Source organism: Oncorhynchus keta, chromosome 19 (genome assembly GCF_023373465.1).
Source record: "Oncorhynchus keta strain PuntledgeMale-10-30-2019 chromosome 19, Oket_V2, whole genome shotgun sequence".
NCBI lineage: Eukaryota > Metazoa > Chordata > Actinopteri > Salmoniformes > Salmonidae > Oncorhynchus > Oncorhynchus keta.
Genome location: NC_068439.1, coordinates 72086392 through 72103031, shown reverse-complemented (window position 1 = coordinate 72103031; position 16640 = coordinate 72086392). Strand labels below are relative to the sequence as shown.

Genomic DNA, 16640 nt, shown 5'->3' with positions numbered 1-16640 from the left:
TTTGACGTGTCACAAAATGTCTCTGTACAGAAATGGACACAAGGTGGCGCCAGTAAAAACAATACTCTTTTTGAGGGTGTGAAACTGGTTTATTTATCTTATCTTTTTGTGAATTCCACTTCTCAAATCACACCTTCCACCTACTCTTTGGCAATTTACACACTGCCCCATTGCCTAGCAACTATTGCAATGGCTCCTGCCATCGAGGCAAATAGAGAAGTGTGATTGTGCCACCATCCCAACAATAATGCAGGAAATACTGCTGGCACTCTGCATGGATAAACAGATGGGTGATCTTTCTCTGTGCTGGGTTTTGAATTCCCTTACAGAAGGGGATCTTTGAAGATGTTAAGACATTTACAGCGTTTTCAGAAAGTATTCACACCCCTTCACTTTTTCCAAATGTGGGATTAAAATGGATTTAATTGTTTTTTGTCAATGATCTTCAAAAAAAATCCTCTTGTCAAAGTGGAATTCTATATTTTTTTTTCATTAAACAGGAAATAAATATTAAGTATTCAACCCCCTGAGTCAATGTTAGAATCACCTTTGTCAGCAATTACAGCTTTGAGTCTTTCTGGGTAAGCACAGGGGCGGCAGGGTAGCCTACTGGTTACAGCGTTGGACTAGTAACCGAAAAGGTTGCAAGTTCGAATCCCCGAGCTGACAAGGTACAAATCTGTCGTTCTGCCCCTGAACAGGCAGTTAACCCACTGTTCCTAGGCAGTCATTGAAAATAAGAATTTGTTCTTAACAGACTTGCCTAGTAAAATAAAGGTACAATTGTAAAAAAAAAAATTGCACACAATAATATATACCTGTTATTTTATAAACAAATCGTAAAGTCGTTTGAGCATTGCTAGACAGCCATTTTCAAGTCTTGCGATAACTTAAATTGGCTTGAAAATCTAACTGTATCTAGGCCACTCAGGACCCTTGAATGTCATCTTGGTAAGCAACACCAGTGTGTATTTGGCCTTGTGTTTTAGGTTATTGACCTGCTGAAAGGTGAATTTGTCTGTCTGGAAAGCAGGCTGAAGGTTACCCTCTAGGATTTTTGCCTGTGCTTAGCGCTTTTACCTCTAAAAAAGTAAAATAAAAATAAAATCTCAAGTCCTTGCCAATGGCAAGCATACTGATAACGTGATGCAGCCACCACCATTCTTGAATATTTGAAGTGGTACTCTGTCATGTGTTGGCTTTGCCCCAAACAATGCTTTGTTGTCAGGACAAAAAGTTAATTTCTTTGCCACCTTTGTTTGTAGTATTACTATCGTGTCTTATTGAAAACAGGATGTGTTTTGGAATATTTTTATTCTGTACAGGCTTCCTTTTCACTGTCATTTTGTTAGTATTGTGGAATAACTTCAATATTGTTGATCCATCCTGTTATTCCCCATCACAGCCATTAAACTCTAACTGTTTTAAAGTCACCATTGGCCTCATGGTAAGGTCCATGAGCAGTTTCCTTCCTCTCTGGCAGCTGCGTTAGGAAGGACGCCTGTATCTTTAGTGACAGGGTGTATTGATACATCAGTTTACAATTTAACTGCACCATGCTCAAATGGATATTAAAATGTTTTTTTTACCCATCTAACAATGGGTAGCCTTCTTTGCAAACCATAGGAAAACCTCCCTGGTCTTTGTGGTTGAATCTGTGCTTGAAATTCACTGCCTGATTTAAGGAGCTTACAATTATCTGTATGTGGGGTACAGAGAGGGGTTAGTCATTTCAAGATTGTTAAACACTTGCGCGCGGTGAGTCCATGCAACTTATGGGCATAGTTAAGCACATTTTTACTTGTGAATGTATTTAGTCTTGCTGTAAAAAGGTTGACTATTTAATGGTGAGACATTTCAGCTTTTCCTTTTGAATTTAATTGGTAAACATTTCTGAAAACAATTTCACTTTGACATTAAGGTATTTGTCACTGATCTACACACCTCAATTTAATCCAGTTTAAATCCAGACTGTTATAACAAAGCAGAAAAGGTCTTGGTGTGAACACTCAAGGCATTGTAAATTCTGTAAGATGGTATCTACTGCATTTTCCAATAGAAAAGCTCTTCTCTGTATGAAACAGGCAGTACTAGGTGGGATATATGGGCCAATATCCTACTGTATTGTATGATGCAGCAGAGGGGAACCCTGCACTGTTAAAGGTGCCACATGGTCAATTGGATGCCTGCGGTGGCCGTGAAGCGTTTATGGTGATATGGCCTCTGCAGAAATCAAGGCACTCAAACTTCTTGCGCTTTGCAGAGCTGTTGTGAAGGAAGTGAGTTTGGTTGACGGTAGGTCCTGTATAAACAGTCATGTCAATACGGAGCCCCCTCCCCATTGTTGTAACATTTGTGGTATGGAGCTCAATTTGCACTCTGCGCCTCCAGAGGCTCTGATTGTCAGACCATCCATATGGTGCCTCTACCACATTTTAGGATTAAGCATAAATTGGCTTTTAACTGGGAATGCAATGACATCAGCACTTCTGGAAATATGTGGGCATTTTTTAAACCTGTCAATAGAGAATGCAGTCAGTGTTCTCTGCTCTTCAATCATAGATGTGTCCAATGTCAATTCTACTGTAACGACCACCATAAATTATATGGTTTTGTTGATCATTTACTTTGATTAGTCTTACCAACATGCAGATTTTCCCCACTGTGTTACAGATCTTTTTGGGTTCTTCAGACACAAAGCAATGGGGACAAGAGGTTGTACTTAAAGAGCAAAGCCTAACTAACAACATCACTAAGCCCTGCAAGACTCATAGATGACACTGGATTTCCCCACACATTATTCTTCAGTTCCAGGCTAGAGCAGATGCAGCCTGGGATCGCCAACACTGATTCATTCACCCCCACTAGGTTGATATCCCGAGCGCGTTTCAGTGCCTGCTTCTGGAGACCCTTTTCTCCACTGCTCTGTGGCGAAGGCCCATGTCATGCCAGTTCATTAGAAGCCAAGAGCAAGGAAAGCGTGTGTCTGTCAGACTGCGTTACACCAGGGCGACAGTGACGGTCAGCCCCGGGGCCCTAGTCAGAGTCGTCGCTCTCCTCACTCCATCCCTCCATCTCCCCCAGGAGCCTCTACCATGATGTGTCATGAAAAGAACAGTTACCCTCTCTCTCTTGCCCCCCTCATCATGCTGAAGCGTTTGGGTAGCACCATGTGACCGGTCATGTCCCATTAAGTTACTAAGTAGGATTACCCATCTTATTACATAATTAAGCGAATATCCTCCTAATACACCATATTATGTCATTAGGCCTTCAGTGTCATGATAAAGTAAAGCATTTGCCCCTGCCTAACCCCTTCCCCCACTCCATATAATTTAGCCCTATATTTTAGAACCTAAATACTAATAGGAATGTGTATATGATGTGTCATTGATGCATACTGTCAAATGGTGAGCTTTAAGTTAAGTAAACATCCTATTCCTACTTTTCTATATTAGCTTGGAGCTGTTAGGAGAATCAGCATAGTGCTACTGTGCCAAACTGACATGCCTCTGAACTCACTGCAAACCCTTTGAAGAAACAAACTCCACTCAATGAACCATGGCTGCAGTAGAACAGAGTGCAGGGGGAATCAGGGAGAGGTAGCTACACAGACTCCAGCTGAGGGTTACAGACAGACAGAACATTAGGACCTATCGGCTTTTTGACTTTTGTTGTTGTCCCACACCCACCTCTCCGGAGCCTCCGTAGTTCTGCAACTGATAAGACCTACTAGCACTGGTTCCTGTCATAGATGGTCAACTCCAGGCCTTGGTGACCATTGTTATAGGCTGAGGATGGCATAATTGGAGGATTTTGTAAGGCTAAGGCTGATCTAGCGGTTTTTTTTTTTGTGTGTCTAGACTGCAATTCATTATTGATTCTGCGGTGTCTGGGAGAATGTATAGTATGTAAAGTGTAACCTGAAAATGATGTAAAGGTTTTATTGTCCAACTCTTCAGATAGGCTTCATGGCTCTAAATCGATCATCATTATTGGGTTGTGTGTTTCTTGTCTGTTTCTGTTAGTACAAAAACTAACGTGTAATACTTTGCTCTTTATTTTACTCTTATTTCTATATATTTTTTAAATCCTAATGCCTAGTCACTTTACCCTTCATGTACAAATCTACTTCAAATACCTCATAGCTTTGCATATTGGTCTTGTTCTGGTAGTCCCTGTAGATCATTCCATTCTTGTGTATGATATTTTATTCCTCTTGTGTTACTATTTAATTTGTATTATTATTTGTCAAATCTACTCTGCAGCCTCATTGGGAAGGGCTCGTAAGAAAGAATTACACGGTTAAGTCTACACCAGTTGTATTCAGCGCATGTGGCAAAAAAAATGGATTAGATTTAAGATATGTTTTGGTGTGTGATTCTTTCATTCAACACATAATAAAGACTCTTGCAGCAGCAAGACATTAATGTGTGGTAGTACCACCATGGTTTTAGACTAGAGAATCTGCTTGTTTAGATGCTTTGGGATGGATGATGGATCCTCTCCAAATGCATCTTATCCAAAATCCTCGTTCCATCTGCCAGCTTGCTCACAAATGGTCCACACAGCAGGATCATGGAACACAGCTACACTGCATCTACAGTTCTGTGTGTTGAGTGTGTACAGTATGTGTTGCGTAGCATGCAGGGTAAGCTATTCTGTCCACTCTGCACCAAGCACAGCTCACTGCCCAAGTCCTGTCCCAATTGCCTTGCTAAGGCATCCTCTGAGTACGATTTATAATACTTATAACATTAATACATTGTAGCTTGGTGTGATGTAATCAAATCATTGTTTTAATAAGAGCAGTAGGTCTACATGATTGGATACTAGTAATTTACTCAAATGAGTGCTTTGAGGGTAATTTATATAATGTTGCATTACAGACACAAACAAAGATGGCAGACAGTAATTGTAATTACACGTGTATTAGTTTTTTGTTGTGAGACGTGGTGTGACATGACTGTGCAGGTTCCCTGCAGGCATGTCTTTGAGCTGCCAGCCAAGCTTCAGCTGAACATAAATCAGGGAAAAGGGTTTTTGCTGATGAGAATCAGCTCTACTGGCTGAAATTGTCTTGTTCATAGTGCTTTAATCCTCACATCACCTTTAATCCTCAACCAGTTAAACTAATGAGGGTAATGGAATATCCTTGTTGCATAATTGAACATTTGGGTATTGATCAATAACCAATTTTGAGAGATTGGAACTATAAGGTTCTATCTGCAAAAATATAATTCTGAGATAATTGGCAATAACGTTCCAAACCCTCATTGGTTTGAATGGTGTCAGCAATTTAAAAACACACTGGATAAAGAAATTAACCCTAATTGAGGTCAGTATCATTGACATCAGGTTAGGCCAGTTAGGTCCTTATTAAAAGTGGTTAGATTAAATCTACTATGCAGCATAGAAAGATGTTGTTTTTGAGGGGTTACCCTTTACGTTATTTGAGGAGTCTGCCTTAACGTTGTTTATTTACGTTGTTTGAGGAGTCTGCCTTAACGTTATTTATTTACGTTGTTTGAGGAGTCGCCCTTTACGTTGCTTAATTACATTGTTTAATTGCGTTGTTTGAGGAGTCACCCTTTACGTTGTTTGAGGAGTCACCCTTTACGTTGTTTGAGGAGTCACCCTTTACGTTGTTTGAGGAGTCACCCTTTACGTTGTTTGAGGAGTCACCCTTTACGTTGTTTGAGGAGTCTGCCTTAACGTTGTTTATTTACGTTGTTTGAGGAGTCTGCCCTTTACGTTGTTTATTTACGTTGTTTGAGGAGTCGCCCTTTACGTTGTTTATTTACGTTGTTTGAGGAGTCGCCCTTTACGTTGTTTGAGGAGTCTGCCTTAACGTTGTTTATTTACGTTTGTTTGAGGAGTCGCCCTTTACGTTGTTTGAGGAGTTGTTTCATAGGCTTACCTTACCTGGTAAGTGAAACTGCAGTTTGAAATAATTCAGTATGTCACAATATAATTAATTTCAATCTTGGCATATTAAACAATGCTTCTATAACACTTTATTCTCTGTCCTTGGATGTGGAATATTGCTGCATTGGTGTTAGTGGTGGCAGGGTCTGCTCTGATCAGTCAACCTGCTGTATGACCAATGGAGGATACGCCTGCTGTCCCTTCCCTGAATGAGTACGAAACAAATTTGACACCACTAGTATAGAACGAAGACCCTCATCAGACCTCACTGAGAGATATTAGAGATTCATTACATATGAATTACAAGGTATTCACAGATCACCTCATAACTTTTATTTTTCCTAGGCAGTGTGTTTGTAAGTAGTGTTGCTCTAACATAACCCACTGTTGCCTGTCCGGATACAGCTGCAACACCACAGAACAGATGTGTGCGAAATATTACCAACCATAGAGCAGTGTGCCCATGCTGAACAAGGTGGCTGCAGAGGAACCACGCTCTCCTGTCTCTCCCCCACTTGAGTCTGATATCATCCCAGAGCAATGCTGCAGCAATTCTGCAGCAGTGTAGAGCTCTGTCTCTATGGTGCACTGTGATTGCTCAAATATCTGCCCTGCTGCCGTCACCCCGAGGGCGGGTGGAGCTGCTGTCCATTTTCTTCTGTGAGTAGTCTTTCTGCTTGTATGTTTGCTTCATGGTCTAGTTCAGGGGTCTCAAACTAATTTTGCCTTCGGGCCACATTTGATCTTCTTCCCCAAAGTCCAGAGGACAGCATTTGGCCCACAGGGCCCAGATTCACAAAACCTTCTTAAGAAGAAATGTATTCTTAACTGACATTTTTTGGGGAGGAGGACATGGCTACATAGGATTCAGTCGCATGTTGTTTGTTTGTTGCCATTTATGTTATTAAAGGTGGTAGCATATTGAAAATAACCTACGGATAAAAGTATTTTATATCTTAGATATAACCAAGGTCATTACATGTTTTTTTGCGTAAGGCGGTTTTGCGTGTTTTGTGAATCTGGGCCCCGCAGGCCGGTAATTTGAGACCCCTGGTCTACTGTAACTTTACATCTTGGATAACAGGATAAATATATATTGTAAAAATATATTGTCGTTATTCAGTTTTGTTATTAGGCTACTATGTAATTAATGCTTGTTACGTTCTACTTACATTAGTAACTACTCAGTAAAGTTAGTCATATTTCTATAAACAGCATTGTTAATTAAACATTTCTACTTAAAATGTGTAACATCAAAACATTAACTTGTATATTGCTGTTTCCTAGAGCGTGTGCTGTCTGGATGGTGTCCACTGCCTTCCTTGTGGTTATAAGTGTGACCGCATACACACTAAGTGTCTAAGACTGATGGCCTGAGGTACCCCTTTTATTCCGAGGCAGGCCCACTTCCTTCCTATGATCAAACTCACCAAGATATCCAAGGTCAACGACCAGGTGCCACAATATGTTCCAGACGTAACAAATATAGTGTGTGAGCAGCTCGCGCTGTTCACTTTCTGTCAATACATGACACTTTGTCCACAGTTTATCATCAGTCATGACATTACATTCTCAGACAAAGGCACGCTGCATGTCAGCTTTATACTATTAATTGAATTGAGACATTGTTCCTGCTCACTGGTATTGTGTTGCTTTGGTGTTACTACCCTGAGAGTAAGATCTTGAAGTTGCGGTTTTCTCTTCTTTTAGCAGGTCCCATGGACACTACTTGGTTGCCGTTGACAGCACCCAACATGGCTGGGTTATTCACTTCCACAGGAAATCAACTGACCTCCAGCTACAGTAACCCGTTGTGGCAGGGGAAACACTGGAAAATACTGTTGTCTACAGCTATCTAAGCCAAACTAACAAGATTTTATTTTGAATTACATTTTGCCCAACTACTGAGATTGGGATTGTACACTTTTTGTGAATGCATTATATGTACATGAATTGGGAATCATGACACCCACTCATTGTTGATTTCATAAAACAGACAGGTCAATAAAATTAATGATAATTATTGTGTCTATCTACTGGCTACATTCATTAAGGATGTGGGTTGGGGTTGTAGGGTAACATGGTATCAACATGGTATCAACATCTTACACTGGTTTTTCTACCCCTGATAACTACCACCAATTTCAAATGTTTTATGGAAATATAAATTATACACATGTAAGCAAACTCTTTTTGGCTGCTGACTCCTGGGGAACAGAGAAACAGGAGGGACATCTGAGGGACATCTGCGGCTACTGCATAAATGTTGGTCACCCCTAAGAATTGTGATTTGTTTGGCTTTATGTTGAAGTAAAACAATTATGCATAATTCTGGTTCTGGAAATAATAAAATAATAGGTAAACATTCATGCACTCAGTCAGTATATGGAGGTATTACGCGCATTGCAACTAAATTACCAGATTGTCCCTGCTTGACTGTCCTGATGCAACAAACTATTAATTATGGCTAAACTCTGCCTACTTCTACAATTTATATTCTTAAAATTCAATGTGAAACCTAACCATAACGACACTGCTAAACGTATGCCTAACTCTAGACATAACTGTTTTTTCATACATTTTTGCGATATAGCCAATTTTGTCTTTGTGGCTGTGGATTCTAGTGGAAACCACTTCCCACCCGGGGCGTTTCTCCCTCGAACAAGTGTGCTTGTTTGTAACCACGGCAACGTTGGTCGAGCAAAGGCAAAACAAGGTAAGCTAGCTAGCTAACATGTGCACTCGTTATCAGATAAATAGAGAATTTGCAGCATTTGGGTAGCTATGCTTTGCAGCGGTTAGCAAAAGTTAACTATCCTGCTATGTCAAGTAACTTAGCTAGCTAACGTTAGCTGGCTGATAAGTTACTAATTTAGTTAGGCCAACCTTAGCTCTCATGTTTGGAAGGGCTGATAATGCCAGCATTAGTTCAAGGTAGCTAGATAGATAGGGCCTAACAAGTTACAGAATCCCTGCTCAAAAGTGTTTGTGATATTTTTTTAATGAATGTGGCAGTAATACTATATTTGACTATGGTTTATTTGCAAACTATAACATTGCATTTAGAGAATTCTCTCAGGTTAAACTCTGTTCTTATATTGAACAGGTAATTCCCCCCAAAATTCCCAAGCATGACTGCAACCATGTCCAAGTCTCCTGGGGCTGGCATGTATCCCCCAGTAGCAAAACTCAACTTGGCTGCAGACCCCAGGAAGATGCGCAGGATCATTGCAGAAGATCCAGAGTGGTCCCTCACTGTAGTGCCCCTTTTATCCAACCTCTGCCTGCAACACATAGTGAGAAACTTTCAGGGTATGTTTTATTATATATGTTCTACGTTATTTATTCAGTCAATGAATCAAGTCGTTGTTTATTTGATCACATAATTCAACCTCTATATCTTGGTCACAGAGAAGCCCATCCTCGAAGAACTTCTTCCCAGGCACAAAGACTATGTCCTGGAGAGGCTCTCTCCGTCCCTGCCCCTGCAGGTGACTGCCAACCTGATCAGCGACGACGGCTACTGGAAGCGCTGCTGCAAACAGCGCTGGGGCCTGTGTGACGTCTCCTCATACGGCCACAGCTGGAAGCGCATGTTCTTTGAGAGGCACCTGGAGAACATCATCGAGCTCTACATTCCTGATGCCACTGACCCCAAGACGGTGCTGGGCATGGTGCCTCTGTGTCGGAACTACGTGAAGAGGCTGGACATCTCACAGCTGATGCCGCCAATCAAGGAACCCCAGAAGTCAGAGGACGATGACAACTCGGACTCGGCCAGCGACATGGGCATGGATGGGCCATCCATGGATCACTTTGACTTTTGCATCCTGCTGGACAAGCTGAGCCATCTGGAGGAGTTTCACGTGGTCTACCGGGTCAAGGGATGCGGCATGAACTTTGAGTGGAACCTCTTTGAGTTCACCTTCCGCGACTGCGAGTCTCTGGCCAAGGCCTTGAAGTCCTGTAAGACCTTGAGGGTGAGTATCGATCGACTCCCTCTCAGTGTTCACTGGCATGGTGCCCTTTGGCTTTGTTGCTCTGCTTTCCTATACAAGATGGAGTCAGGTTGTCTGGGGCATTTCTTTTCTGCTCTGTGTCATACACTTCCTCAGTAAGCATCAGTAACAAAGATTCTGTTTCAAATGAGGTGAAACTAACTGCAGTATCACAGAAGTATTATAATTCTCTACTTACATCAAAGGAAGTACAACAATACCTGAGGCTGAAACCCTAAACACCTTTCCTTGTATGACACAACTGTCATACAAGCACAGCACAGGGATTCATTGCTTCTTGGCTACTTGGCATAATATAATACCACATAAAAAGCATGAGCTGGTGCACACCCAGAGAAAATGATTTAATGTAGAGGTGCTGACTAATGGAAAATAAACTAAGCTATAAAAACAAAGAGAGTCGCACAATCCATATTGTATATCCTCCCAGTCATTTATTGGGTAAAAAAACACCAAGGTCTTGACATCACTGCATCATGAATGCTTGAACCAGGTTATGTAGACCAACAGTTAAATTAGTGCAACCAATGACAATAGTGAGGGCTGTGTCGTAATTGCTAGGTTGATTAGAATGAATTGAGCAAAACTGTTAAAAGATAATAGCCCACAGCATCACATTTTGTTCTATCAGAGGAAAGAATGACATTTGATTCAAGAGTGCTGTTTTATATATTATAATATTTATATATAAAGAATGACATTTGATTCCAGCTTGCTGTTTTATATATATTTTTTAACACGTAGATCTACCCGCCACATACTATGCTATTGCCGCAGGTGCTGAGGATCCACCAAAGCAAAGTGGATGACGAGAAGTGTCGTCAGCTTGTGAACAACCTCCTGGACCACCCGTCCCTCAGGGAGCTCAACCTCTCCCACAACCTCATCGGGGACCGGGGCGCCCGGGCCATCGGCAAGCTGCTCAACAGGTGTGATTTTGTCAGGTTGCCTACCTCACCTGCACGTGTTCCCTTTAAGTGATAATGCCAGAGAAGCCAGTGTTAGGAGGATATAATGGCACTGGTGTTGTTAGGCCCAAGATGAAGTTGAGGTCCGGCAAACAGTGCCAATATATTATCCAAACACCGGCTTCGAGGGTATTATCACTTTTATACAACGGGTTTCCAACATAAAAAAATAATGATTTACATATTTTCATTCAACTTTATTTTGATACATTTTTTCATACTATTTCATCCTTCCCTTTTATCACATTTTCTCCTGTAATTATTGAAAATGAAATGAAACTAACCAGGAGTAAGCTGGAGAGACTCACTGTCTACGACAACAACATTCGGGGGCTGGGGGCCCAGGCTATAGCCTATGCCCTGGCCAAGAACTCCAGCCTGCTGTCCCTCAACCTGCGTCTGAACCGGCTGGGGGACGAAGGTGGCCAGGCCATCGCCCAGGCCCTGCTGAAGAACCGCACCCTGAAATGGCTGCACCTGGGAGGCAACGAAATGACAGAGCCCACAGCCACGGTCCTATCCCAAGTCCTGGTCCAGAATAATACGCTTAGGAGCATCAACCTGTCCTGTAACAGGCTGGGTATGGTGAGTGCTGGCACTTACCTCAGACACAAACTACATCGTATGATCTGTCTGCTGTTGTATAGTACTGTACTGTTTTAAAGGTTGGCATTGTTTTGTTTTAGATCATTCAGCTTTAGATTCAGTGAAACACATTACTGATTCAACATTTAACAATTGTCACTAATTTAACAGTAAGTCAAGTTGTAATATGGTAGGCATAACGAAGCATCCACGTTATATCTGCTGCTAACACCTTTCAGGTGGTACTATAGTTCAACAACTACAAATAACGGATCAAACATGCAACAAAGAGAGGGCATTTTATACAGACTGGGTTCCAATGGGAAAGTAAACAGGCAAATGTTAGCTCTACAATCCAAGCTGTTTGCATCTTCAATTATTCATATGCATGCCAGAAATACACAATAATGGAAAGCTAAGTAGGAGTTGTTTTCCAATGGGATGTATTGTTCCCTCTCTCATGTGCAGCTTCCCCTTTCAGATGTCAGGTTCATCCCAGGAAGTGGAACTGGAGTGCACAGGGTGAAAAATCACCCGCATAGCAAAACTGTCACGTACATCAAAATTTCTGTCTGACCTTGGTATAGTGTACGCTGAAATAGAAAAACGCTTGTCTCAGACATGACAATAAAACACTGTTGACAGTACAATAGGCCATTGGAGAGGCCTTGTATGACACCGCAGCCCACAGTAAATTCAGCCAGTGGTTTCAATGACTGAAACCATCCTTCATGTCCTATTACATACTATGTAGCCTTAACCCCAGCTGTTCCAAGTTTCTCCAGACTGAGATTACGGTGTGATGCCAGGCAGTGTGAGAATCCTAACTCCCACTTAATGCACTTATGTCAGTGGGAGACTAAGTGAAAATCTGACTCAAATAAACTCTATTTTAGTGTTAGTCCACTGTTAGACACTTTTTTAGGATTGTAATATGTCAGCTTTTCAAGATGGCGCACTTTCAGTGCTGAGCAAAAACTGTGGTGATGATGATGCCTTTGGCATCATACAATATCTGTGGTGTATTAACCAACTGCCGTGTGCATTGTGTTTTGTGTGTGTTCATTCAGGATGGTGGTAAAGTGTTGGAAGAGGGCATGTGTCACAACAGCAGCATGGTGGAGTGTGATATCCGCCTGACAGAGGTGGGCCAGGAGAGCGACTACTGCATCAGCCAGGTGGTACGCAACAATCGGAACCAAGCACACAGGAAACACAACACAGATGAGAACCTAGCCTAAACCTCAGAGCATTATTAAATACAAGGAAGAAGAATCATCACTGAATTATCACAGTGAATTATTGTAATGTTTGTTTATGTGTCAATTAATCCCATTGGGGGATGGGTTGCCAGCTGGCGACTTGACATGAAAATACATTTTCATTCATTCATATAAACATACAGCCCATTTGTGTTCACCAAAGTGCCACTTTGTCATATATTCTAGACAGGATGCCTACTATTTGTTTCATATCTGCAAAGTTGTTAAATGTAGCGATGTCTATAATGTGTTACCACTGAAATCAGAATTGAGCTAAATAGGCTACACCACTGTACATTTGGCCCATGGAAAATAACCCCAGTTTATTAGGATGTAATAAATGGGCTTGGTCCGAAGGTCAGGGATGAATACTGACATAGATGTTATTCTGGGATGACTTCAGGTTGTTGAGATCCACCACTGAGCTATGGGGCACCTTCACTGTATGTAGGCTACTCATTGTTTGTATTCACTGTTTAGTAAATGTACAAAGTGGAGTTATATATTTAAGGAATAAGGCCCAAGGGGGTGTGGTATATGGCCAATAAGGGCTGTTCATGGGTACGACGCAACGCGCAGTGCCTGGATACAGCCCTTAGCTGTGGTATATTGGTCAGATACCACAAACCCCCAAGATACCGTATTGCTATTATAAATGGGTTACCAACATAATTAGAGCTGTAAAAATAAATGTTTTGTCATACTCGTGGTATACCACGGCTGTCAGCCAATTAGCATTCAGGGCTTGAACCACCTAGTTTATAATAGGATATAAATTAGGTTTGAAAGTTGGATATACTGGTAAATATAGGCTTTATATTCTTCTACCACATGGGTTTCAGTGTGTACATGTTATATGTCGTATGTAAAAAGACACATTATGTTTCAACAATTTCACAAGCTGTTTTATTGAGTTAGCCTTTTTTCACTTTTGATACACAGATTTGGTTTGCGGTCATTGTAACTGTATTATGCAACATCAAGGCAACATTGTGATAGTGTCAATATACAGTTGAAGTCAGAAGTTTACATACACTTAGGTTGGAGTCATTAAAACTTGTTTTTCTTCCACTCCACTTGTTAATTAACAAACTATAGTTTTGGCAGGTCGGTTTGGACATCTACTTTGTGCATGACAGAAGTAATTTTTCCAACAATTGTTTACAGACAGATTATTTCACTTATAATTCACTGTATTACAATTCCAGTAGGTCAGAAGTTTACATACACTAAGTTGACTGTGCCTTTAAACAGCTTGGAAAATTCCAGAAAAGGATGTCATGGCTTTAGAAGTTTCTGATAGGCTGATTGACATCATTTGAGTCAATTGGAGGTGTACCTGTGGATGGATTTCAATGCCTTCCTTCAAACTCACTGCCTCTTTGCTTGACATCATGGGAAAATCAAAAGAAATCAGCCAAGACCTCAGAAAAAAAATTGTGGACCTCCACAAGTCTGGTTCATCCTTGGGAGCAATTTCCAAATGCCTGAAGGTACCACGTTCATCTGTACAAACAATAGTACGAAAGTATAAACACCATGGGACCACGCAGCCGTCGTACCGCTCAGGAAGGAGATGCGTTCTGTCTCCTAGAGATGAACGTACTTTGGTGTGAAAAGTGCTAATCAATCCCAGAACAACAGCAAAGGACCTTGTGAAGATGCTGGAGGAAACAGGTACAAAACAATCTATATCCACAGTAAAACGAGTCCTATATCGACATAACCTGAAAGGCCGCTCGGCAAGGAAGAAGCCACAACTCCAAAACCACCATAAAAAAGCCAGACTTCGGTTTGCAACTGCACATGGGGACGAAGATTGTACTTTTTCGAGAAATGTCCTCTGGTCTGATGAAAGAAAAATATAACTGTTTGGCCATAATGACCGTCGTTCTGTTTGGAGGAAAAAGGGGGAGGCTTGCAAGCCGAAGAACACCATGCCAACTATGAAGCACGGGGGTGGCAGCATCATGTTGTGGGGGTCCTTTGCTGCAGGAGAGACTGGTGCACTTTACAAAATAGAGAGCATCATGAGGAACAAACAGTATGTGGATATATTGAAGCAACATCTCAAGACATCAGTCAGGAAGTTGAAGCTTGGTCGCAAATGGGTCTTCCAAATGGACAATGACCCCAAGCATACTTCCAAAGTTGTGGCAAAATGGCTCAAGGACAACAAAGTCAAGGTATTGGTATGGCCATAACAAAGCCCTGACCTCAATCCTATAGAAAATTTGTGGGCAGAACTGAAAAAGCATGTGTGAGCAAGGAGGCCTACAAACCTGACTCAGTTACACCAGTTCTGTCAGGAGGAATGGGCCACAATTCACCCAACTTATTGTGGGAAGCTTGTGGAAGGCTACCCGAAACGTTTGACACAATTTAAAGGCAATGCTACCAAGTACTAATTGAGTGTATGTAAACTTCTGACCCACTGGGAATGTTAAGAAAGAAATAAAAGCTGAAATAAATCATCTCTACTATTATACTGACATTTCACATTCTTAAAATAAAATGGTGATCCTAACTGACCTAAGACAGGGAATTTTTATTAGGATTAAATGTCAGGAATTGTGAAAAACTGAGTTTAAATGTATTTGGCTAAGGTGTATGTAAACTTCTGACTTCAACTGTACATGCAGACTTGCCCTATGTTTATTATTTAGTAGTCACACACTCAACCTGTGATCCACCTTTCCTAGGCAGTACAAAACATGTTTCCTGACTGTAGCTCTTGCTACAAGGACCAGCAATCTATGACATTGAGAGAGTAAGAATAATGCAGGCAGAGCAATGTTCTCAGTATGGTCAGAATAAACTTAACACAATATGTGTCTCTCAAATGGCACTCTATTCCCTAGAGTGTACTACTTTTGACCAAGGCCCAGACACATAGATCTTTAAACCCAGAGGGATATGTTTGAAAGTAGAGCACCACATAGGAAATAGGGTGCCATTTGGGACGCAACCAATGTAACTAGCCTGAATGACAGTCTAAGATAGTGGAATATTGATCAAATAAGTCAGCGGTTGGCTTCCTTATGTAAAAGGTTGTCTGCACTCAAATCTGTGGCTTTGACCTCCATACAAAAATGTGTTATCTCTTCCAGCCTTTCCCCTATCAAGAAAGAGTGTTAAAACATACCAATAACGTTGAAGGAAATAATCAACAGTGCTCTGCCATTGCAAAGTAAGTGTATATCTCATACAGCATCAGATTGGCTGCAGGGTCTGCAATTGAAATTGTACTGTATTTACAAGATTCATTTTCCTTGTACAACACCATTTTATATAGAAATGTGTCGATTGTTGATCTGAAAACCCGAAACACTTCCCTGTTGTCGAGTACATTTGAGGATTAGCAGTGTTTAATAAAACACCACATTTTATGCATTTACTGGTGACACAATCGACTAAGCACAAGAAACACGACGACAGTCCTAACCTACAATCTCTGTATTACTTACAGTACAAAATCGTTCTCCTGCAATCCTGTTTTAAGCCACAAAATTATACACAACATTATAAAAAGAGGAACCCCAAAAGCATTCCGGGTGTGAGAGTACATACAGTATTATAAGGTATTACTCCACTTTGTACACACAATAGAGGGTTCCATGTAGGGTTGCAAAATTCCGCTAACTTTCTCAAAATTCCCAGGTCTTTCAGAAATCCTGGTTGGAAGATTCAGGATTTCCTGGTTATGCCCTCCTGTTTCTGGGAATTTACCAACTGGGATTTTGGGGAAAGTTACCGGAATTTTGCAAGCCTAGTTCTATGTTACATTAGGATAAAGGGTTCGAAGTTAACAGTCTGTGGTAGGAAAAGATTTTCAGTTTTTTGAATTGTTATTAAAAAAACTCAGTTTGATAACCTTG

General features: G+C 41.1%; 1 protein-coding gene across 3 annotated transcripts; it reads left to right on the top strand.

The window, feature by feature from the left end:
• The first annotated feature begins 3155 nt into the window (after positions 1-3155).
• tcte1 (t-complex-associated-testis-expressed 1) lies at positions 3156-16640 on the top strand. Of its 3 annotated transcripts, none has more exons than XM_035758296.2 (10): positions 3156-5928; positions 6063-6235; positions 6334-6588; positions 7216-7383; positions 7642-8644; positions 9035-9240; positions 9340-9908; positions 10725-10876; positions 11203-11500; positions 12571-16640. In XM_035758296.2, exons 6-10 carry the CDS (start codon positions 9060-9062, stop codon positions 12739-12741), a joined length of 1371 nt encoding a protein of 456 aa, XP_035614189.1. In that variant the 5' UTR covers positions 3156-5928; positions 6063-6235; positions 6334-6588; positions 7216-7383; positions 7642-8644; positions 9035-9059; the 3' UTR covers positions 12742-16640. The 3 variants fall into 3 exon arrangements, with proteins under 3 accessions (XP_035614189.1, XP_035614187.1, XP_035614188.1); XM_035758294.2 differs by having other exon boundaries at positions 7639-8644; XM_035758295.2 differs by lacking the exon at positions 3156-5928 and having other exon boundaries at positions 5942-6235; positions 7639-8644.

Coding starts and splice junctions, on each gene's coding strand:
- tcte1 (XM_035758296.2), top strand. CDS start 9,060: ATGACTGCAACCATGTCCAAGTCTCCTGGGGCTGGCATGTATCCCCCA. Junction 9,241..9,339: donor CATAGTGAGAAACTTTCAGG/GTATGTTTTATT, acceptor TCTTGGTCACAG/AGAAGCCCATCCTCGAAGAA. Junction 11,501..12,570: donor CCTGTAACAGGCTGGGTATG/GTGAGTGCTGGC, acceptor GTGTTCATTCAG/GATGGTGGTAAAGTGTTGGA.